Source organism: Diceros bicornis, chromosome 18 (genome assembly GCF_020826845.1).
Source record: "Diceros bicornis minor isolate mBicDic1 chromosome 18, mDicBic1.mat.cur, whole genome shotgun sequence".
In the NCBI taxonomy this organism is placed as follows: domain Eukaryota; kingdom Metazoa; phylum Chordata; class Mammalia; order Perissodactyla; family Rhinocerotidae; genus Diceros; species Diceros bicornis.
The window spans coordinates 17,731,208-17,755,728 of record NC_080757.1 but is presented as its reverse complement, the minus strand read 5'-3'; the positions used below and the strand labels follow the sequence as shown (position 1 = coordinate 17,755,728).

General features: G+C 36.0%; 1 protein-coding gene across 1 annotated transcript in view; it reads left to right on the top strand.

Moving 5' to 3' along the window:
• The window catches only part of EFCAB5 (EF-hand calcium binding domain 5), a 113,594-nt gene that overhangs the window by 40,923 nt on the left and 48,150 nt on the right, over positions 1-24,521 (top strand). The window contains exon 8 of the mRNA XM_058559468.1: positions 15,099-15,254. Within this exon, the coding sequence (XP_058415451.1) occupies positions 15,099-15,254 (156 nt within the window). The remainder of the gene's footprint in view (positions 1-15,098; positions 15,255-24,521) is intronic.

Below are 24,521 nucleotides of genomic sequence, written 5' to 3'. Positions count from 1 at the left end.
TTTGATCCACAGCCCATACTCTGAACCACCTCCTTATCTAAATCTCACTCAACAAGCCAATATTTCTCCTGCCCTAAATCAACCCAAGGCCAGGTCTAGACAACTAGGGACAGCTGCTATGTACCAAAGTCCACTGGAGTTATTCAAGCTAGCCAGTCCTAAGCTGTTTACCCTGCCCTGCCTTGCCTTTCTTGAGAAAACCCCAATAAAGGCTCTGGCCTAGGCTTTCCGCTTACTCCTGTGTCTGCCTCCTGACCAAAACCTGGTGCTTCCCCGGTGGCTTTGCATGGCGTGGCATGCTCCCTTCTCTTGGAAACTATAAGTAATAAAAATCTTCTTTCAACGACATTAGCCTCTCCATGTCATCACTGAGTCATCTCCATAAATTAAAATTCTGTGGGTACAAATGAGACAGGTTACTCAGAGAAAAATATGTAGAAGAATAAACTATAGTATTCAAATTGTTCAGAAAAAGTCAAGGCTTTATCACTTTAACGTAGTAGTAAACATAACTTATATTTCTTTGCAAGACACTGATTCTAGGTGCTAACTTGCCCTTTTGTCTTATACTAGTTTCCCTAAAAGTGGGCAATTTAGAAAATTTTCTTATTTTTTAAAATATAAAAGTAACATATGATTTTATGATATGTGAATTATATCTCAATAAGAAAGTAATATAGATTCATTTTAGAAAATTAAAAATAGGGAAGTATAAAGAATAAAAAATTTTAATCCGTAATTCATTTTAATGGCTACATAATATTCCATTATATGGTTGTGTTATAATTTATTTAATCATTTCTTTACTGTTGGACATTTACTTTCTCATTTCTCATTATAAATATGATAGGATTAATATTTACATATAAATCTTTGTTTACAGCTCGATATGGACTGAATTGTGACCTCCAAAATTCATATATTTGAATCCCTAACCCCTACTGTGATTTTATTAGGAGATAGGGCTTTTAGGAGGTAATTAAGGTTAAATGAAGTCATAAAGGTGGAGTCCTAATCCAATAGGATTCATGACCTTATAAGAAGAGAAAGAGAGACAGCCCTCTTTCTTTCTCTCTACATGCATGCACTGAGGAAAGGTGAGAAGATACGGTGAGAAGGCAGCCATTTGTAACCTAAGGAGAGAGCCTTCACCAGACATCAACCCTGCTGGCACCTTGATCTTGGACTTTTTAGCCTCCAGAACTATAAGAAAATAAATTTCTGTTGTTTAAGCCACCCAGTCTATGGTATTTATTATGGCAGTCTGAGCTTACTAAGACACAGCTCTAGTAATTTCCTTAGAATAGATTCCCAGAGGGAATTACTAGGTCAAAGAATAAACAGTGGAAGGATTTGGGTATCTATTGTAAAATTGTGCTGATTGTACTGATTTATTCTCCCACCAGCAAAGTATGAGAGCTTTCAAAGCACCATATTCTCACCAACAGTGGGCATTATTGAGTACAAGAAATCTCTACAAATTTTTTTCCCCATTTACTTATTTATTTACTTATTTTTGTTGAGATATAACTCACATATAACAAAGTCTAAGTTTAAGGTGTACAACACGTCGTTTTGATACATTTACATGTTACAAAATGATTACCACGTAGTATTAGCTAACACCTCCATCACGTCACATAATTACCATTTTTGTGTGTGTGTGGTGAGAACATTTAAGATCTAGTCTCTTGGCAACTTTGAAGTATATAGTACAGTATTGTTGACTATACTCACTATGCTGTGCATTAGATCTCCAGGACTTACTCATCTTATAACTGGAAGTTTGTACCCTTTGATTAACATCTCCCCATTTCCCCCACCTCCAGCCCCCAGAAACAACCATTCTACTCTCTGCTTCTACAAGTTTGACTTTTTAGATTCCTCATGTAAGTGAGATCATACAGTATTTGTCGTTGTCTGTCTGACTTATTTCACTTAGCTTAATGCCCTCAAGGTCCATCTTTGTTGTTGCAAATGGCAAAATTTCCTTCTTTTTTATGGTTAAATAACATTCTACTGTCTATATATACTACATCTTCTTTATCCATTCATCTGTTTACAGACACTTAAGTTGTTTCCATATCTTGGCTATTGTGAATAATGCTGCAATAAACATGGGAGTGCAGATAACTCTTCAAGATCCTGTTTTCATTTCCTTTGGATATATACCCAGAAGTGGAATTGGTAGTTCTATTTTTAATTTTTTTTTCTTTTTTTTTTTTTTGGTGAGGAAGATTCACCCTGAACTAACCATCTGTGCCAGTCTTTCTCTATTTTATATGTGGGTTGCTACCATGCATGGCTGATGAGTGGTGTAGTTCCACACCCAGGATCAGAACCTACAAACCAGGGCCCCCAAAGCAGAGCATGCCGAACTTGAACCACTATGCCACGTGGCCAGCACCTCTATTTTTAATTTTTTGAGGAGCCTCTACACTGTTTTCTTTGTGTGTATGTGTGTGTGTTTATTGTGAGAGCTGAGCATCCCATTTTAGACTTTCTTTTCTTTTCTTTATTGAGGTAACATTGGTTATTAACATTATATAAATTTCAGTTGTACATCATTATATTTCGACTTCTGTATAGACTACATCATGGTCAGTACCAAAAGTCTAGTTGCCATCCGACGCCGTACACATGTGCCCTTTTACCCCTTTCGCCCTCCCCCCACCCCTTCCCCTATGGTGACCGTCAATTTGTTCTCTGTATCCATGTGTTTGTTTGTTTGTTTGTCTTCCACATATGAGTGAAATCATATGGCATTTGACTTTCTCCATCTGACTTATTTCACTTAGCATAACACCCTCAAGGTCCATCTGTGTTGTCGCAATTGGCAAGGTTTCATCTTTTTTATGGCTTGGTAGTATTCCATATATACCTCATCTTTTTTATCCATTCATTCATTGATGGGCAGTTAGGTTGTTTCCAAGTCTTGGCTATTTTGAATAATGCCACAGTGAACATAGAGGTGCATATATCTTTCCAATTAGTGTTTTCATGTTCTTTGGATAAATACCCAGAAGTGGAAGAGCTGGATCATATGATATTTCTTTTTTTTTTTTTTTTGCACATAGTCTACTATTTACTAAAAAATATATATCAATTGCAAACTTTGATAACATAATTGTTAAGTAATGAACTATTTGCAGTGCACTTAACAACTGATTGCTACACATTATTGTGTAGTGATATTTCTATTTTTAATTTTTTGAGGACTCTCCATACTGTTTTCCATAGTGTCTGCACCAATCTACATTCCCACCAGCAGTGTACAAGGGTTCCCTTTTCTCCACATCCTCTCCAACACGTGTTATTTCTTGTCTTTTTAATAATAGCCATTCTAATGGGCCTGAGGTGATGTCTCATTGTGGCTTTGGTTTGCATTTCCCTAATAATTAGTGATGTTGAACATCTTTTCATGTGCCTGTTGGCTAACTGTATGTTGTCTTTGGAAAAATATCTGTTCAGATCCCCTGCCCATTTTTTGATCAGATGGTTTTTTTTTGTTATTGCTGAGTTATATGAGTTCTTCATATATTTTGGAGATTAACCCCTTATCAGATATATGATTTGCAAATATCTTCTCCCAATTGGTAAGTGAACTTTTTGTTTTGCTGATGGTTTCCTTTGCCAAACAGAAGCTTTTAGTTTGTTTTCCCATTTGTTTATTTTTTCTTTTGAAGAGACCTCTGCAATTTGATAGCATTTTGTCTTTTAACTTTTATCTTTTTGATTATTAGTGAGATTAAACATTTTTCTATGTAATTTTAAAATTTCTTCTTGTGTGGATTATCTGTTTACATTCTTTGCCCATCTTACTTATTGATATTTATTTTTTCTTATGGAATTGTAAATGCTTTTTATATATTAAAGACATTAACATTTGTGATTGTAGATTGTATGTATTTTTCAAGGTTTCTCAATTGTTTAGAGATTTTTAAAGGTGTTTTCTAACTTACAGAAATTTTTGTTAATTTTTATGTAAACAAATCTATTGGATTTTTTTTGAGGTCGTTTCCATTTCTCTTATGCTCAGAAGGTTTTCTGCTTCCCAAGATCAGCTAAATAAATATTCAGCTATATTTTTCTAGCTCTTTTTACGTTTTAATATTAATTTCAAAATTATTTTGATAAATAATGAAGTGAGAATCTAATTTTGTTTTTACCCTAAAATGACTAGCCAAATATACTACTTTATTTATTAAACAAACATTTTGTTTACAAGTAGATAATTTTCCAAATGAAATTTCTTCTGCATCATTACTTTCCTTCTTTCCAATGGAAAATAAAAGTAAAACATTTTACAAAATTTGAATGACTGAAATTTTTTCGTGCCCATGTAAATTTAATTTTGCCAGAAAGAAGAGTATTCTCTCTGACATGAATTTCCTCAAAAATGTGTATATTTTAATGCATGGACGATTCTCCTGTTGGTATCAGGTAAATCAAAATCAGAAGGATGGAAAAGAGGCTTTTTTTTTTTTAAACATTATTAATTTAGTTTCTGCATTTATATGCCAAAATAGTTTATAATTTTATTTATTTATTTACTTTTTTCCCCCAAAGCCCCAGTACACAGTTGTATGTCATAGCTGCACGTCCTTCTAGTTGCTGTATGTGGGACGCGGCCTCAGCATGGCCGGAGAAGCGGTGCGTCGGTGCACACCCGGGATCCGAACCTAGGCTGCCAGCAGTGGAGCACCCGCACTTAACCGCTAAGCCACGGAGCCGGCCTCAAGAGGCTTTCTTTTTACTTTAGCAAACTCAGCTGCAAAAAGCACAGCACAATTTTCAGTAAAAGTCTTTTCAATCTTTCCCAGATAAATTAGAAATGGTGAGAAAATCCTAGTTCCATGTGGTCTCTTATTACTTTGCTTGCTGTTGACAAAGCTGTCACCCTTTCATTGTCTTTTCATATTTTGGGGGAAAGGCAATTCAATTTGCAAGACTAAAACGAAAAGATAAAGCATGACGTGACTTCTTACCCTTGTTCAACTGAGAATAAATTTATCCCAGAGCCCCCATTTTACCCATGAATTGCCAAAAAAAAAAAAGTCATTGGAGTAAATTTTTAAAAATTGAGAACTATTATCAGAGTAATGTACAAATGAACTCTCAGTTCACATCGCTGCCAACACTTGTTATTCTCTGTTTTGTTTGGTTTTGCTTTGTTTTTTGATTATAGCCATCCTGTGGGTATGAAGTGGTAGCTTATGGTGGTTTTGAAAAGCATTTCCCTGATGGCTAAAATGATATTAAGCATATTTTCATATGCTTATTGTCCATTTGTTTATCTTCTTTGGAAAAATGTCTACCTAAATCCTTTGACTGTTTTTTAATTGGGTTGTCTTTTTATTATTGGGTTATAAGAGTTCTTTGTATATTCTAGATATGATCCTTTGTCAAATATATAATTTGCAAATATTTTCTTCTATTCTGTTGGGTTATCTTTTCACTTTCTTGATGGTGTCCTTTTTTTTTTTTTTTTGTGAGGAAGATCAGCCCTGAGCTAACATCCGTTGCCAATCCTCCTTTTTGCTGAGGAAGATTGGCCCTGGGCTAACATCTGTGCCCATCTTCCTCTACTTTATATGGGACACCGCCACAGCATGGCTTGACAAGCGGTACATTGGTCTGCACCTGGGATCCGAATCTGCGAACCCCGGGCCGCTGAAGCGGAGTGTGCGAACTTAACCACTATGCCACTGGGCCAGCCCTTTGATGCTGTCTTTTGAAGCAGGAAGTTTTTAATTTTGATGAAATCCAATGTATCTAATTTTTTCTTTTATTGCTTTTGCTTTTGGTGTCATATCTAAGAAACCATTGCCTAATTCAAGGTGATAAAGATAAAGTCCCAAGGTTTATAGTTTTAACTGTTACATATATGTCTATTTAAGTCTTTGATCCATTTTGAGTTCATTTTTGCGTAAGACGTGAAGCAGTAAAACTTTTTTTCAGTATTTGATAAGTCAAAGAGGTAAAAAATAAAGATATAAAGAACCTGTTATATTATCAATAAGACAAATAAATATGTTTTGAACTTCAATCCCTACAGTAACCCTGTTCCAGTGTTCAAGGAACATTGGTCAAAATTTATCACAGATAACCAAGAAAACCTTAAAAGTTCCCACAACTAGAAATCTGACATGTTATATTTTCTAATCATTATGTAATAAAACTGGAAAATAATAAACAAACTTAAAAATTATTTAAACCCAACCATTTGGAAATTTAAAAAATACTCTCTTTAATAATTCTTGGGTCAAAATCTTACATCTAATTTTATGGAATGCTACTAAATGTTTACACAGATGAAAAATTGTAGTCTTAAAACTTTTAAAAACGAGCTGGGGTGAGGAATTTTAAAAACACAGATAAGTATAAAAAGAGAATAACAATATATATATTCCCATAACCTAGAATTAATTCTTGTTAACACCTTGGCATATTTTTCTAAGGAAAAATTATCATGACCAAAAAAAGAATTCAAACAATACATAAAAGTATGAAGATGGGGATTTTAAAAATCACCATAAATTTCTTACTCGGAAATAACCATTTTTACCCTTAGGTGAACGTCATTTAAAACAGCTTTATATACGATGTCTCAATAGATAGATGGGCATATAGCAATGTAGATGATCATAAATTCTGTCATAAAATTTTAGTTACTTAAAATATATTTAATTGTACTCGATTCCAACAGAAGAGAAACTAAAATAAAAATAAGGGGATTATTGAAATTGAACATATCTTCACAAAAGCTATTCTTTTTTTTTAAAGATTTTATTTATTTATTTATTTTCCCCCAAAGCCCCACTAGATAGCTGTGTGTCATAGCTGCACATCCTTCTAGTTGCTGTATGTGGGACGCGGCCTCAGCATGGCCGGAGAAGCGGTGAGTCGGTGTGTGCCCGGGATCCGAACCCGGGCAGCCAGCAGCGGAGCACGCGCACCCAACCGCTAAGCCACGGGGGCCAGCCCCACAAAAGCTATTCTAAAGTCATTCTAAGAAAAGATCATATGATGAAGATCAGAAAAGGTTGCAGTCATTATTTTTCCTAAAGCACATATTTCAGTTATAGAAATAACAGCTGACACTCTACTATAAAAGATGAAGGTATTTAATATTTCCTCTTGTCTTCCTATCTTTTTTCCTTGTTGTATTTTCCAATTTTAATTAGTTATTTTGTAATTTTTATTTTATCCAGACTTACACTAGTCATTTTCTTTTCCGTAATTACAGTTCCCATAGTTGATTACACTTAGTCTAATATTTAAATGGATTCGAGGTTTCACTTCCTGTCCTTTTACCACGGCTTTGCTCTTCCTGGGTTATTTGATTCATCTCTTAATTGGCTGAATTTATTGTAATGAAGGTTTTTTTTGTGTGTGTGAGGAAGACCAGCCCTGAGCCAATCCTCCTTTTTTTGCTGAGGAAGAATGGCCCTGGGCTAACATCCGTGCCCATCCATCTTCCTCCACTTTATATGGGATGCCGCCACAGCATGGCTTGACACAGGGTGTGTCCGTGTGCCCCCGGGATCCGAACCTGTGAACCTGGGGCCGCCACATCGGAGCGCGCGCACTTAACCACTTTGCCACCGGGCCAGCCCCTGTAATGAAGTTTTTTAAAGAAGGTTATATGGGTGCTATATTTTCTGAGTTCTTTTACGTTGAAAGTGCCTGCATATTGCCTCTAAAACTATACCTTGGATGGGTGTACTGTAATTGGCTCACGTTTTCTTTTTACCTCAGAACAACATAGACATTGCTTAATTGTTTTCTGGTATTGAATGTTGTGAAGTCTGATGCCAGCTTTACTTTTTTTCTCCCTTTATTCATTTTAATTAATTCAACAAATATATACATCTACATACATGCCTATATACATACACACATATCATATATTCATGTGAATATGATATGTGATGAATATATGAATATAAGATATGTGTGTATATCCATATAATTAAAGGAGAAATGGGTAAGGGTAATGTATACCTAATAGTAGTTATAATACCTAATAATACTTGATTCAAACTCACTAGCATTCTACATAATACCTTTATAGATATAGATATAGATATATGTGTGTGTATGTATATATATGTATATGTGTATAAATAAAATTTTGTTTTAATGGATGGTTGGGCTATTAATATCAGTTTTCCTGACATTGCCCAACTTCTCTACCTGAAAGGCAAACAGCACATATTCATGTACTTTCATTAGAGAGAGGAGCTGTTACATCAACAGAAACCGAGCAAGTATTTCTTGTGTAGAAATATTTATTGAAAATATTTAATTATTTGCTCAGTAAATCATTGAGCCATCCTATATGACATATGACATGGAAGTAGTGTTTGGAACACTTGCTTTTAAAGAGATTTGCTTTAAGGCTGTTTTGTCAGCACTTATTTAATGCAACTGGAAGAAAATGGAATTATAAATGTTGGGCTTAAAGTCAAGATAATACACACAGGTGCCACCCAGTGGAGATATTCTGCCATGCAGTTGCCCTCTGATCATTTGTAATGAGCAGTGTAATTAGCATTCGGGATGGAGCATGTTTGGAGAAAACGGAGTCATATGGGTAATAATTAATATAGAGAAAAAGACAAATGGAGAGAATGAATTGTTACAGATGTCTCCATATGCATATCATTTTCCTAGTGTTTCTGTTTTCTGGTGGATAAATGAACAGGTGATGATCTTTTTGTTGACTGTAACCTCTCTCTCACTTTTCATCTGTTTTATTCTAGTAAATGAAGACCAAAAGTAACTATTTTAGAATATTTCCTTCTGGTTTCTTGGTTATTAAGTATATGCTGAATATTTACTCTCTGTGCTAGAAGAGATGTCAAAATTAGAAGTTGTATTTCTCACCCTTAAGGACCAAATAATGCATTGTTGCATGGGAGTGTGCCTGTGGATATATGCAGGCATTTATGTTCATGTGGGGGGGGGGGTGTGAGTGTGTGTGTGTGGGGGTGTGTGCATGCATGCATGCACATGCTGGATGGAACTGGAGTAGGATCCAGGAAATGGAAGGATCAAAATATAAGCAAATTAAGGACACACACCACAAAAGACCATTACAAAGCAATGAACGGGTGCAAAACATTATGAATTATTATATTCATTGCTGTCAATGGATGCATAGTAAAAGAAAAATGAGACGTCAGTGGGGCAGGTTTCATGTAGGAAACTCCTTTGGTGGTCATGAGTTTTAAATTTCTCTAGGGGCTGGCCTGGAGGTGAAGTGGTTAAGTTCGCATGCTCTGCTTCAGCGGCCCAGGGTTCATAAGTTCAGATCCTGGGCGCGGACCTACACACTGTTCATCAAGCCATGCTGTGGCGGCATCCCATATATAAAATAGAGGAAGATAGGCACAGATGTTAGCTCAGGGAGGAAGATTGGCAACAGATGTTAGCTCATGGCTAATCTCCCTTACCAAAAAAAAAAAAATTTCTTCCACCCGCCATAACTTGTATCTCCTTACTTTAAAAGGAATCTTAAGAGCAATACTTTAAACACTTGTATCTCGACAGAAACAATTTAAAATGTAAAATGTAATGGTTTATTTAGATTTGTTTTTTTTGTTTTGTTTTATAAGTCAAATCTTTAGACACATAAGAAATATGGGAGAGTGTCAGGCTTATTTTAAATTCTCAGAACATTCTGGTTCCCAAAAGACAACTCATTCCAGGAGACAAAACTTACCATTTGTATCATTTTAACCCTGGTGCTGAGTTGTTCAAGTAGATATTGTGTTCCCTATACAAGTTTGAAAAGGAATAGAAGTCTTAACTCTTAGATTTCAGTGGGCTTCTGTTAGCAAAACTAACTGCATTGTCTTGTGTTCAGGCCAGGAGTAAACAGGTGCTGATAGGCAGATCCTTCCTGAAATTCCCAGGTTTCAATCTTATAGAGGATCTACTCTTTCATTTCACTATCTGATTGGTTAATTTATTTATCAACAGAAGAAAACCATTTCGAGTATATTTGTTTTATCTAAACGTCATTAATGTGTTTATAGAAAATTTAGTTAACTTTTTAGGTAGGAGGATTCTTTTTAAATTTCCTGGACTTTTTGAGCTCTATGAATTCCCTACGAATCTATAACAAACATTTAGATGTTCTATATCTTGTGATTGCCTAAATACAACAAAAGTTTGAGAATAGATGACTGCATACCATAGAGTAAGAACTCTTTATATAATGTGCCCTATGTGTGGTTGTCCCAACGGTATGGTGATCTTTTATGACAAAGGATACAGATACTTACAGAGGTGGTTTGTTATATAAAGCATGATAAAACACAGCGTGCCTTCAGAGATTCCCCCAAGTTCCTCACAGAGATTAGACCATTGGTATGGATCAAGATATAGGGTTTCAAACCTTCCTGGTTTTCCTGGGACTGAGAGATTTCTCAGAACATGGGACTTTCAGTGCTAAAACCAGGAAATACCCAGGCAAAGTGAGGCGGTTGGTCACCCTAAGTCAGGAGTTTACTTTGCTCCTTGACCTTATCTCCCACCTGATCATTGTGGAGCCTCTGCCCACACATCTACCTGCTCACCAAGAGCAAGTGAAAACAACCCCAAACCTTCTTGTTTACTGTGGGACTGGGTAAAGTAAGGGTCAGTTTCCCAGGAGCATCCTTCAGTAGTAGGCCTGGGCTTCAAGCAGTCTGAAGTCTGCACCTGAATTATATAACGGGCTTAAGAATAATTATATGCAAAAACTACAAATACTATACAGTGGGATTCAGATATTAACTTTTGATTCTGCCACATTGAGGAACTGTGCACCCCTTGGCCAGGGGTAAATAAAGGGCAGGCCTCTGCTGAGATTCTCTTCTTTGAGACTCATTCCGTTCTTGCTCCATAGTGGTCTGCTTTGAGATGGTCACTTCCTTGTTTGATTGTTTTATATCAATCACACAGTCTGAGGCTTTCAAACTGACACGGCTCAAAGTTTAAATCTTAAATAGAGAGGCTCCATCAGCTGTACCCAAAGATTGTGTCTTTCCTTTAACATATTATACTAAGTCTAGGCTGTGTATTTTCCCCAAAATGGTATGTATCTGAGTTGCTTTCTATTTAGTCTCTAGCTCAGCTGCATTTTGTAATTCTTGTTTGTTTTGTTTTGCTCATTTTGTTTTGCATATGCTTTGAGCTGTGGCGAGGAAGGGCAGAAGAAGGAAAAATGGTGGCTTTGGAGGAGGTAGAGGCAGCAATATGTTGTAAAACTACATGAGGAGACCTTGGGGGGAAATAAGGGAATTTTAAGACAGGGAAATGGGAGGGCCTGTAGTAAACTATCCTCTAAATTGGTGTGTGTATTCCTAGGTGGTCTTCAATGGTAAGGAACACATAAATCAAGGTACTGCCTGATCAGCAATTCCTTATTGTTAGTATAAGTTTGCTAGGGCTGCCAACAAAGTACCGTAGACTCGGTGACTTAAATATCAGAAATTTCTCACACTTCTGGAGGCTAGAAGTCTGAGACAGGTGTCAACAGGGTTGGCTTCTGAGGGCCTCTTTCCTTGGCTCGTAGATGGCCATCTTCTCCCTGTACCTTCACATGATCTTCCCTCTGTACATATCTGTGTCTAAATTTCCTCTTCTTATAAGGACACTGGTCATATTAGATTAGGGCCCACCTTAATGACCTCATTTTAATTTAATTACCATTTTTAAAGACCGTATTTCAAAGTACAGCCGCATTCTGAGGTACTGAGGGTTAGGCCTTCAACTCAGCCCATAACATTGTCTAAGCTACCTTTCAACAGTAGGGATAAAATCATATTTTTCAGTCTGTCACTTTTATTATTATTGGATATTAGATGAGGCCTGTGTTCAATTCATTTGTTAAGCAAAGTTTTAAAAAATCAAAACAGTTCAAGTAATTTCTGTTTTGTTGAGTACATAACTAGCATTAATTGTTTTTAAAAGTTTCCTCTCTGAGACTGGAAAGCTAATTTTCTGCCCAAATGCTATATGAACACACCACTTCTTCAATGATAGATAGCAAATATAATCTGTGTATTTCAATATTCTATAGTCCTTGTTTGCAGACATTCCTAAAAACGTTATTTACTACCACGGCTTACAAATACAATTTGGAAGTTAATACCTAAGAAAGTTAGTTTCCAAACATAATTTTCTTTCTATTGCTCTTATATCACCTGCTTCATCAACTCTCCAGTATGTCTACAATTAAATAAGTGTGAATCCCAGTGGCCCAGAGCTGTGGAATCTAACAGTAGCTCTCAACCTGTTAAATGTGAAATTTACCACATTTTCAACATTTTGATTTTCAAGTCAGAAAGGAAAAGCCCAGAATTCATTACATTGGGACCCAGCACATAGAGACAACTTGATTAAGTACAGTTCAAATGTTTAACAGCTCGCAAGATAATAGTAGTAAATTATATTCTTAAATTAATCTAAGCAATCATTTCAAGGTTTGTGGATATTAATTGATTCATTCCTTGGGAGGATATGGAAACATGAAGGCTACCACGTGTTTTCACTTTTTCTGTTTTTACAAGAGACATTGGCACACTGCTTTAATTGTTCTATTTGGAATTTGATTTGTAGTTGGCAACTGGTAGTCACTATTGTCATGTGTAGCCCACGCTTACAGAACACACTCATTCAGAAAACCCATAGGCTATAAATCCAGAATGTTGAAGTATCTCTTGGAGAAACAATTAAAACTAATTCTTGATTTAATAGCATTCCCACAGCCAGAAAACTCATATGGCTTTGAGGTCAATTCCCAAAAGCTTAATATAAAACAGGGTGATTCTTTTCATGAATCAGTAATTTTTTTTCGACATTAGAGGACTGAGCCACAATATTGCCAGAAAATGTCAATTATTAAATAATTCTGCCTTAGTAATTTAGAAAAATACCTACTATTCAAGCAAAAAGTGATTAAGGATCAAACAGGATCTTAGGATACTGGAATAATTAGGACCAGTTGTCCCCTATCATCTAGTTCAACAGTTCTCAAACTTTAGTGAGCATAAGAATCACTCAAAAGACTTTTTAAAACATAGATTCTGGGTCCCCCTCAGAGTTTCTGTTTCAGTAAGTCTTGAGTAGGGTCCGAAATTTACATTTCTAACAAGCTCTAAGGTGATGCTCTCAGAGCTTCTGACAATCTCTCAGGTGATGTGGTCAAGGGACCATACTTTGAGAACCACTAATCTCATTGAGTTTTTCCTTCTAAATATACATGTCATGAAATACCTATGCTCTGTACATAGGATTCTCTTCATGACCCAGTGAGATAACTACCGTGATATACATTTCACAAATGAAGAAACAGGGAAGTTCAGTGACTCACCCAAGGTTACTCAGCTAGTAAATATGGGAACTAGGATTTGAACTCAGACAGTCTCCAAAATGTGAGTTCTTAACCATTATAGTATTCTGCTTCCCAAGGTAGCAGATAAGAACTTATGGTGCTCATTGATTCATCAAGAATAATGATAGTTAGGTGGTTTAGGCAGCTGAGGAAACTAAATATTTAGAAAAGCTCTTTTGCTCTGCTTTCAATTTTCCTCTTTTGATCTCTAAGCCAGTTGAATAATGGTTTATGATTCATTAGCATGAATTCAAACCTAATGTATCTCTTACATAGTAATTTTGCCTAGATGATATTAATGAGGAAGTGAAATATCAACTTTATCCTTCATTTCAAAAATTATGTGTTAATGAAATATGCCAACAAAATGTTCCATTTTAAACAAACTGTATTAGTTACTATTCTTTAATTGCAAGAAACAGAAACCAACCTGAGCTAATGTAGCTGAAAATGAAATTTGCGAATCCAAGGGTAGGTATATGATCTGGCTTCAGGAAGAGACTAGAACAGGGACTTGGAAAACATCAAGACTCTTTTCTCTGTGCTTTCTGGTTCATCTGTCTCTATGTACAGACTTTCTCTGCATCCACAGAGGAATCTAGCCCCCAACAGCTCTTAAGTTTACATTCACAGCTCCTGCCCCTCTCAGAGGCCAACTGGCCATTCCCCAGTCTTAATTCCCAGTTCCCAGTGGAGAGACTCTGAATGGCTTCGTTTAGGTTAAGTATCCTCCCCTGGTCCAATCATTTATGGCTGCAGAGGTAGGGTCAATCAGGACACATTTCGCTACCAGTACAAATATGGCTACTGTTGTGCTTGGAGTAGAGGAGAAAATCATTGACTTGTGAGTTGGGCTAACGCTTCAAGAGGAGTCCACTCAGAAACTCTTCCAATGCTTGATCCATTTCTCTCTATCACAAGATATTATAGTCAGGTGTATATCAAGAATGTAATGTTCCTGAGCTATCAAATTAGCAAAAATCCAGAAGGCAATACACGTTGATGGTGAGGCGGAGGAGAAATAGCCACTCATACATTAGTGGTGGGAGCACAAAAGGGTAAAAGCCTGATGTCAAAACCTACCAGAAATATAGATGCATTTACCTTCTAAGCTAGAAATCCCACTTCTGGGAATCTATTCAACAGGGATCAAGAGAAATGGCCCAAGAGCATAGACATTTTCAGACTCTACACTTCCAAAAAAAAACAAAAAACAAAAAACAAACCTAGACAAAGGATACCTTATTGCAATATCAGAAAACAAAAAACCCACCCACAATCCCCATCCCTTACACTCCAATAATTAAATGTAGCCAATCTTGGAAAACAAATGGTTTTATATGCCATACATCAAAGGAAAAACTGCATTTAATTTTTAGAACTGTTAATTTACAGGCAACATTTTATGACTGCTGCTGTTTCATACTGTGAGGTAAAAAGTCTGCCCTATACAATACTGATGTGATGTAGAGGGAAATTGCTCCCAAATAATCTAGTCTCTGGTGCATGGTGTTGGGGACTGTATTGATCATCTCTCTCTGCAGCACAGCCTGTAGAACAGCACTAACCTGAAAATGCTTTATCTAAGAGACAAGCAAATGATATGGAAAAAAATTGTAGCCAATAATTTCATGCACATCGACTGAATCCTTGGGAAAATCCAAGGGCATGGTTTTAAATCAATCATTTATCCTCCTTTTCTCTGCAGTACATCTCTTCACACATTGCAGCCTTTAAAAGTGAAATGTTTGAGGAGCTCCTTAAGCATCTTTGCCACGGTGCAGATGAATTCCGGGAGGTCATAAAAACTGACATGCGGAGACAGATGTTTGCTGAACTCTTCCTGCATTGTGACCATGGGAAGGTAGAGTATAAGACCCTTAAAGCAGTGCTTCTCAGACTATTTGTTGTGAAGGACCAGTTTTTAGGTTACTGTTGATGGTGATGTTTTTAATTTCCCTGTTGTGGACTGACACTCAGTAAAAATGGATTACTAAGGGGAAAAAGGGACTTTCAAAGTACAATCTACATTTTTTTATTATCAGATTCAAATCTGATTTATTATCTTTATTACTGATTTATTACGTTCTCAAATTGCTATAAAATTTTCTAGATGCTTTTCTCAATTTCTGTACCTTTCTCATCACAGACTGGTACCAGGCTACAGATCATACCTTGCATGGCACTGCATTTCACAATATGACTGATCTCTAAATCTCTTTCCCATTCTTAAAAATGGATTACTTAAGATTGTTTTTGTTTCCTCTCTCTGCTGGTGGCTTCCTATAGAAAAGAGCCGCTGGGAATAGAAAGCCTAGCACATTTTATTATGCTGCTTTTTAAAAACAAGAAAAGTTTATGTCGAAAAGTATTCCTAAGACTGGTATTTGAGAGGATACTAGTGTGCCAGGATATCAAATGGACTTGAAAAAACAGATATAAACTTTACTAAAATATATTTGTTCGTGAACTTTATTTGTTTGTATCCCCATATTCCAGAAAATATTTAAGGGAGCTTACAAGAAGAGATAAAATGCAAGAGGAACATAAGTTAAAAGTAGAATGAAAGAAGAAAAAACTAAGAGAGAGGGTACTAAATGAAGCTGGGAACAAAGCCCAAAATGCATATCATAATAACCTAAATATTTGTCCTCAGTCATCTACAAGTTTGAATCTAAGCTACCTAGCAGTGAACGTGAAAAGGGAAACATGACCAAACACTCTATCAACAATGTTTATAAGATAAATACAAACTGGTGCTAAGAAGAAGTACAGAAATTTGGGGTTCAAAGTATAGTCAGGAGTTTCTCCTGGAAGTACTCATTAAAGGGGTCCTATATGATGAAGTGAACATCCTTTATGATGGACTTCTAACAAATGAAACAATGACTTTCTTAGGGCAGTTTCCTATAACCACCTTAAGTTTAGGCAAATGATACCACACTTGACTGCAACTCAGAAAAAGCAATTCTTAAAGGAGCCAATATATTGCAGTCTAGGTTCTTAGATCCCTGGTAATTTGGCTTAAGTCAGGAATATATTGTATAAAATCTGAAATGTCTATGGGTCTTTCAGGCAATCTTCCTTGAATATTGCTTCTTTTAACAGAGCTTATAATAAATATTGAGTGACATAGGGGCCACGATTTTATTCCCTCATAAATGCCTGGAGAATAACTATTCTCTGTTGGCCAATTTAATACCAACTCATGTGCAATAACAAACATAGTGGGATAATATTTAGAGGAATTAACTGAAGTTTGCTTGTGCTTTTTGGTTTTCTTCCCAACATTCAAACAGTAGTTGTGTGCTAATCTTGGAGAAAAGGTAGATACAGTCTAGAATAAAGAAGTTAATTGAATTTCTGAAAAATTTTGACCAGTAGCTGAGACAAGAGTTCAAAAGCCTATACTTTCAGTTGAAAATTCTGGGTTTTTGAGAAAGAATGGAGAATCATAGATTAAGGAAGAATGCAAAATATGACATCAAGGCACCTTTTCTATCACTGGGAAATTATGACCAGCTGATGGAGAAGAGGGTTGGAGGGGATGTGACTAGGGCTTAGAGGTTGTCTGGGTCTCTAGGAGTTAGTATCTGGTCCTCCACCCTTGAGCCCCAATCAGATTTGGAGGTTAAAGGCAACATTATAGACACTCTTAGAAATTCCAAGTAGGTTGAAGAGAAATTTAAGAACATCAGTACTTATGCTTCATTTCCTGAGTGTAGCTCAGAGACTGCAAGCTTCATAGAGAAATCCTGTATCCAACATGGCACTAAAGAGGAAGGGTAGTTGCTGCAGAAGGAGGGATCTAGGTGGATGGGCCTGAGGGTAGTGCCATTTCTGTGGCTAGAGGAAAGGTGACAAGTGTTCCTAAATACCTCTGTGTGTGAAGGGGAGTGGGTGTACAGAGAAGATGGCAGTAAAAGTTCTGGGAGTACCCCCAGGAAGACACCTGGTGTTGGGACAAGGAGAACCATGGGCATAAACAGCAAACACCAAAAGAAAACTTTCAAATGACTCAGTGGGATGATCTCCATATCATCACAGTCAATTAACTACTATGGTTGGCACTGAACTAAATGCCCCTTTCTTTGATGGTGGGACACTTTGTAAGCCCCCAAAGAAAAATGGGCAAAGGATATGAACACACAATTCATGGAATCACTACATACTCAGTAGATGCACAAAAATATTTTTAAAGGATAATACCTATTGCTGGTAGGGGTAGAGGTAAAGTATTTTCTCAAACATTCCTGGGGAAAATTTAATAGTTATAGTATCTTTGTAAAGCAATCTGGATGTGTTTATTGAAATAAAAAATACACACATCGTTCAACCAAGTGATCCTATTCCTGAAATTTTTATCCCAAAGAAATAAAAGCAGTAGTAAATATAAAATACATGTACAAGGATGATTCCTGTGGCATTCTTTATACAAGAAAAAAGAGAGAGAAAGAGAGAGAGTAAGGGAATGCTTATTTGTAGGGAAATGTTTTTAAAATGTTGGTACATCTGCATCTTGCAATATTATGCAGCTTTTAAACAAATTGAATAGAGCTATACCAGTTGACTTGGAGGAATGTTTATACGTTATTATTGAGTGAAATAAGTAAAATATGGAGAAATGTGTATAATATAATACCATTTTTATAAAGCAAACAATGACAAAACACATATAGGTACATATACATAGGTACACATGTTTGTATACCTATAGCTACATGAGCTTAGGGAAATGTTCATAACAAAACTTGTGGTTAACTGGAATGAGGCTCAGAATCCACCATTCAGAGTGGTCCTTATAGACTTCTGAAGGCAGAAAATCTTCTCTGAGATATGTATTCAGTTGAAGTTTTTAGAATTAGCTATACAGCATGAAAAATCAATACTAGTTTTAGAGGATTCTATGAAAAGAAAAAATACCGCAGGGGCCTTGCTTTGTTGAGTGAGGAACGCTGATCTTCTAAGTGTTAACCAGGATCTGGAATCTACAGTGCCATCCACTAGGTTCATGTTTCAGCCAATGTCCCAAATAGAACTTCTAGAGGTGAAAAATAAAAAATATGTGAAATTAAAACTACTACATGGGATTAGCATCAGATTACACACTGCAGAAGAAAAGATTAGTAAACATGAAGATATATAGCAATAGAAACTATCCAAACTGAAGCAGAGAGAGAGAAAGAAAGAAAATATGTGTGCAGTTATAAAAGACTTTTCTCCTCATTTAAAAATTTATTTCATAAGTCAGAGGGAGAAGGTCAAATATCATATGATTTCACTTGTAAGTAGAAGATAAAAACAACAAACACGCACATAGAGACAGAGATTGGATTGGTGGTTACCAGAGGGGAAGAGTGGGGGGAGGAGGGCAAAAGGGATGATTAGGCACATGTGTGTGGTGATGGATTGTAATTAGTCTTTGGGTGGTGAACATGATGTAATCTATGCAGAAATAGAAGTATAATGATGTACACCTGAAATTTATACGTTATAAACCAATGTTACCACAATTTAAAAAATTTATTTCAATGATAATTTACTCTTTGAAGCAAAACTAATAACAATATATTTTGAAGTTTATAAAATGTAAAAGTGAAATGTGTGACAACAATAGCAAAAATGACTGGTGGGAGAAAATAGAAGTAAGTTTCCTACATGGGGCGTGAAGTATATAATGTTATTTGAAGGTAGACTGTGGTAAGTTAAAGATGCGTAATGTTAAATCCTAGAGCAATTACTAGAAAAAAAAGAGATATAGCTATTAAGCCAATTGTGAAGATAAAATGGAATATTAAAATATAATCAAAAGAAGGCAGGGGGCCGGCCTGGTGGCGTAGCGGTTAAGTGCACACGCTCCACTGCTGGCAGCCTGGGTTCAGATCCCGGGGGCACACTGATGCACCGCTTGTCAGGCCATGCTGTGGCGGTGTCCCATATAAAGTGGAGGAAGATGGGCATGGATGTTAGCCCAGGGACAGTCTTCCTCAGCAAAAAGAGGAGGATTGGCATGGAGGTTAGCTCAGGGCTGATCTTCCTCACAAAAAAAAAAAAGCAAAAAGAAGGCAGGAAAAGAAGCTAACAAATAACAAAGAACAAATGGGACAAATAAAAAACAAATAGCAAGGGGCCAGCCCGGTGGTGCAAGCGGTTAAGTGCGCGCGCTCCGCTGCGGCGGCCCGGGGTTCGCTGGTTCGGATCCCGGGCGCGCACCGACGCACTGCTTGGTAAGCCATGCTGTGGCGGCGTCCCATATAAAGTAGAGGAAGATGGGCATCGATGTTAGCCCAGGACCATCTTCCTCAGCAAAAAAAAGAGGAGGATTGGCGGATGTTAGCTCAGGGCTGATCTCCTCACAAAAAAAAAAAAAACAAATAGCAAGATGGTATATTTAAAAGCCAACCATAATGATAATTATGATTTACATTAAATGTATATAGTCTAAATGATCCAGTCAAAAGACAGAGATTGTCAGGCTGGATAAAAATGCAAGAACTGATATAAAGGCACAAATAGTTTAAAAGTAAAAATAAAAGTATGGAAAAAGATATATCATGGAAACACTATAAGGAAGTGGGAGTGGCTACATTAATATCAAACAAAGGAGCCTTCAGAACAAGGAATATTACCAAGAATTAACAGGGATATATTATAATGATAAAGGGGTCAATTTGATAAGAAAACATAATAATGCTAAGAGTGCATGCACCTAATAGCTGAGCTTCAAAATACATGAAGCAAAAAATGACAGAACTGCAATTGTAATTGGAGAATTAAACACTACTCTCTCAGCAATTGGTAGACTAAGTAGACAGAAAATCAGTGAGGATATAAAGTACTTGAAAAACACTGTCAACCAACTTGATCTGGGGTATTATAGAGCATTCTACCTAACAACTGCAGAAAAACACACTTTTCAATTGCACTGGAAACATTCACCAAGATGATCATGATCATATGACACAGGTCTAATAAATTTAAAAGAATTGAAATCATACTAGATGTTCTTTGACTACAGCAGAATTGAATTAGAAGTCAATAACAGAAAGATAGTTGGAAAATCCCCAATTATTTATTTATTTATTTATTTATTTATTTATTTATTTATTTAGTGAGGAAGATCGGCTCTGAGCTAACATCTGCCAATCCTCCTCTTTTTGTTGAGGAAGACTGTCTCTGGGCTAACATCCATGCCCATCTTCTTCCACTTTATATGGGACGCTGCCACAGCATGTCTTGCCAAGCGGTGAGTCGGTGGGCGCCTGGGATCCAAACCGGCAAACCCAGGCCGGGCCGCAGCAGCAGAGCACGCGCGCTTAACCGCTTGTGCCACCAGGCCGGCCATGCCCAAATATTTAGAAATTAAATAACATACTTCCAAATAACCAACGGGACAAAAGAAAATCACAGGAGAAATTAGGAAATACTTGAAACTGAGTGATAATTAAAATACAACATATTAAAATTGGAGGAATGCAGCTAGAGTGGTGGTTAGAGAGAAATTTATAGCTTTGAGTGCTTATATAAGAAAATAAGAGCGGTCTAAAAATCGTCCCATTTGCAACAACATGGATGGACTTTGAGGGTATGATGTTAAGCAAAATAAGCCAGACAGAGAAAAACAAACACTGCCTGATTTCACTTATATGTGGAAGATAAACAAACACATGGATAAAGAGAACAGATTAGTGGTTACCAGAGAGGAAGGGGATTAGTGGGTGGGCAAAAGGGGTAAAGGGGCACATATGTATGGTGACAGCTAAAAATTAGACTATTGGTAGTGAGTACAATGCAGTCTATACAGAAACTGATAAATAATAATGTACACCTGAAATTATATAATGTTATAAACCATTATGACCTCAATAAAATAATTGAAAAAAAAAAGACAAAATTTTATATCCAAAAAAAAAAAAGAAAAGAAAATGAAAGGTCTAAAATCAATAATCTAAGCTTCCATCTCAAAAAGCTAGAAAAAGAAAAGCAAAACAAAATAAATGAAAAGTAAGTAGAAAGAAGAAAATGATAAAGAAATGGGCAGAAATCAATGAAATAGAAAACAAAATACAATAGTGAAAATCAATCAAAACAAAAGCTGGTTCTTGGAAAAGATTAATAAACCTCTAGTTAGTCTGATCAAAGGAAAAAGAGAAGACACAAATTACTGATGTCAGGAAGGAAAGAGGGGACATCATTACAGAGCCTGCAAACCTTGAAAGGACAATGAGGAAACATTATGAACAACTTTATGCCGATCAATTTGCAACTTAGATTAAATGGACAAATTTCCTGTAAGGCACAAATTACCAAGTCTGACTCAAGAGGAAATAGAAAACCTGGATGCCCTTATATATATAAAGAAATTAATGAATGCCATTAAAAACCTTTCCACAAACAAAATTCTGGGCCCAGATGGTCTCACTGATGAATTCTATCAAAAATTTAAGGAAGAAATAATTCCAAAGACACAAAGTCTTTCAGAAAATAGAAGAGAGAACACTTTCCAACTGATTTTATGCAACCAGCATTATTCTGATATCAAAACTAGACAAAGCTATTTCAAGGGAAAAAAACTATAGACTAAATCCCCCATGAACAAGATATAAAAATCTTTAAGTTAATTTTATCAAATTAGTTCCGCAATATATTAAAAAAGTTAATATACCAGGATCAAGTGGAGCTCAATCCAGGGATGAGAGGTTGTTTACTATTCAAAATTCAATCAAGGCAATTCACTACATTAAGAAACCAAAAAAAAAGAAAAACTGCATGACCATCTGACAAAATTCAGCACCCATTCATGATTTAAAAAAACTCTCAGCAAACTAGAAATAGAATTTCTTCAACCTGATAAAGAGCATCTGTGAAAAAACCACAGTTATACTTAATGGTGAAAAAATTTAATGATTTCCTCCCTATATCAGGGACAAGGCAAGGATGTCCACTCTCACCATTTTTATTTAACATTGTACTAGAGATACTAGCCAGTGAAATAAGGCATGGAAAGAAAAAGGAAACTCTCTTTATTCACAGATTATGTGATCTTCTATCTAGAATATCCTAAGGAATCTATAAAAATTAGTTGAATTTACTAGAACATATACATGAATTTAGTTAAGGCTTCAGGATATAAGGTTAATACACAAAGATCAATTGTATTTCCATATACTAGCAATGAACAATTGGAGGGTAAAATTTTAAAATGCCATTTACATTAACATCACATACATGAAATGCTTAAATATAAATTGAACAAACTATGTGCAATACCTGTAGACTGAAAACTGCAAAACATTGCTGAGAGAAATAAAAAACCTAGATAAATGGAGAGACCATTTCTCATTTTTCTCAAAGACCATATTCATGAGTCAAAAGACTCAATATTGTTAGTTCCCAAATTGACTTATAAATTCAAGACAATTCCAATCCAAATCCTAAGTGAGATTATTTATAGAAATTGACAAGATTAATTTTAAAATTTATGTGGAATTTCAAAGGATGCATAATAGCCAAAATAATTTTGAAAAAGAACAAAGTTGGAGGATTTATACTACCTGATTTAAGGATTTAATAAATATTTACGGAAATCAAGACAGCGCAGGATTGGTGTAAGGACTGACAAATAGATCAATGGAACTGAGTAGAGTCAGACATATAACTATGTGTACACGGTCAATTGATTTTCAACAGAGGTGCCTAGGCTAGTCTTTTCAACACGTGGTGCTGGAAAAAACTAGCTGCCAGCTGTGTGAGGAAAAATTGCACCTCAAGTTTTATCTCACACCATATATAAAAATAAGCTTGAAGTGGACTTAGATCTAAATGTTTAAAGTAAAATCACAAAATTCCAGAAGAAAACATGAACCTTAAAAGAAAATTTGATAAAATGAACTTCACCAAATTAAAAATTCTGTTCTTTGAAAGACACTATTAAGAAACTGAAAAGAGGGGCCGGCCCCATGGCTTAGTGGTTAAGTGCGTGCGCTCTGCTAAGGCAGCCCAGGTTCGGATGCGGGGTGCGCACCCATGTGCCACTTGTCAGGCCATGCTGAGGTGGCGTCCCACATACAGCAACTAGAAGGATGTGCACCTATGACATACAACTATCTACTGGGGCTTCGGGGAGAAAAAGGGGAAAAAAAAAGGAGGAGGATTGGCAATAGATGTTAGCACAGGGCCGGTCTTCCTCAGCAAAAAGAGGAGGATTGGCGTGGATGTTAGCTCAGGGCTGATCTTCCTCACAAAAAAAAAAAAAAAGAGAGAATGAACTACTGATACACACAATAACATTGATGAATCTCAAAAATATGCTAAGTGAAAGAAGGCAGACACAAAAGAATACACACCACATGATTTCCTTTACATGAAAATCTAGAAAAGGGAAAACTAATCTATAGCAATAGAAAGCAGATTGCTAGTTTTCTGGGGCTATGAGTAGAAGGGACTGCTTGCAAAGGGGCACAAGGGAACTTTTTGGTTTAATGAAAATGTTCTATATCTTCATTGTGGTGGTGGTTACATGGCTGTATACATTGTCAAAACTCATTGAACTGTGCGCTTAAAATTGGTGCATTTTATTGGATGTAAATTATACTTCACTGAAGTTGATAAAAAGCAAGAATGTTCATAGCAGCATTTTTTATAATAGTCAAAAACTAAAAACAATACAAATGTATATCAACAATAGAATAATTAAAAAAAATTTTATATATTCACACAGTGGAATATTATGTAGCAATAAAAAATGAATTACAGTCAAAGGAAACATGAATAACATTCATAGATATAACAAAATTGAGCAAAGACACAAAAAGGCATATATTATATAATTCCATTTATGTGAAATTTAAGAACAAACTAATCTATAGTGATAAATATCAGAATAATAACTGCCTTTGGGGGAATTATTGACTAAGAGAAACCATGAAGGAGCCTCTGGCAATGATGAAAATGTTCTATATCTTTATCTGAGTGGTGCTTACACAGTGTATAGATGGTAAACCTTATTGAACTAAACATTTAGGATTTACACACCTTATTGCATATTTATTATTGCTCAATGAAAAAGTTTTTAAAATTATCATTTATGGTTGCTTGAGATGAAGTGCCTTTTGAAGGAAAGGCTTTAAGA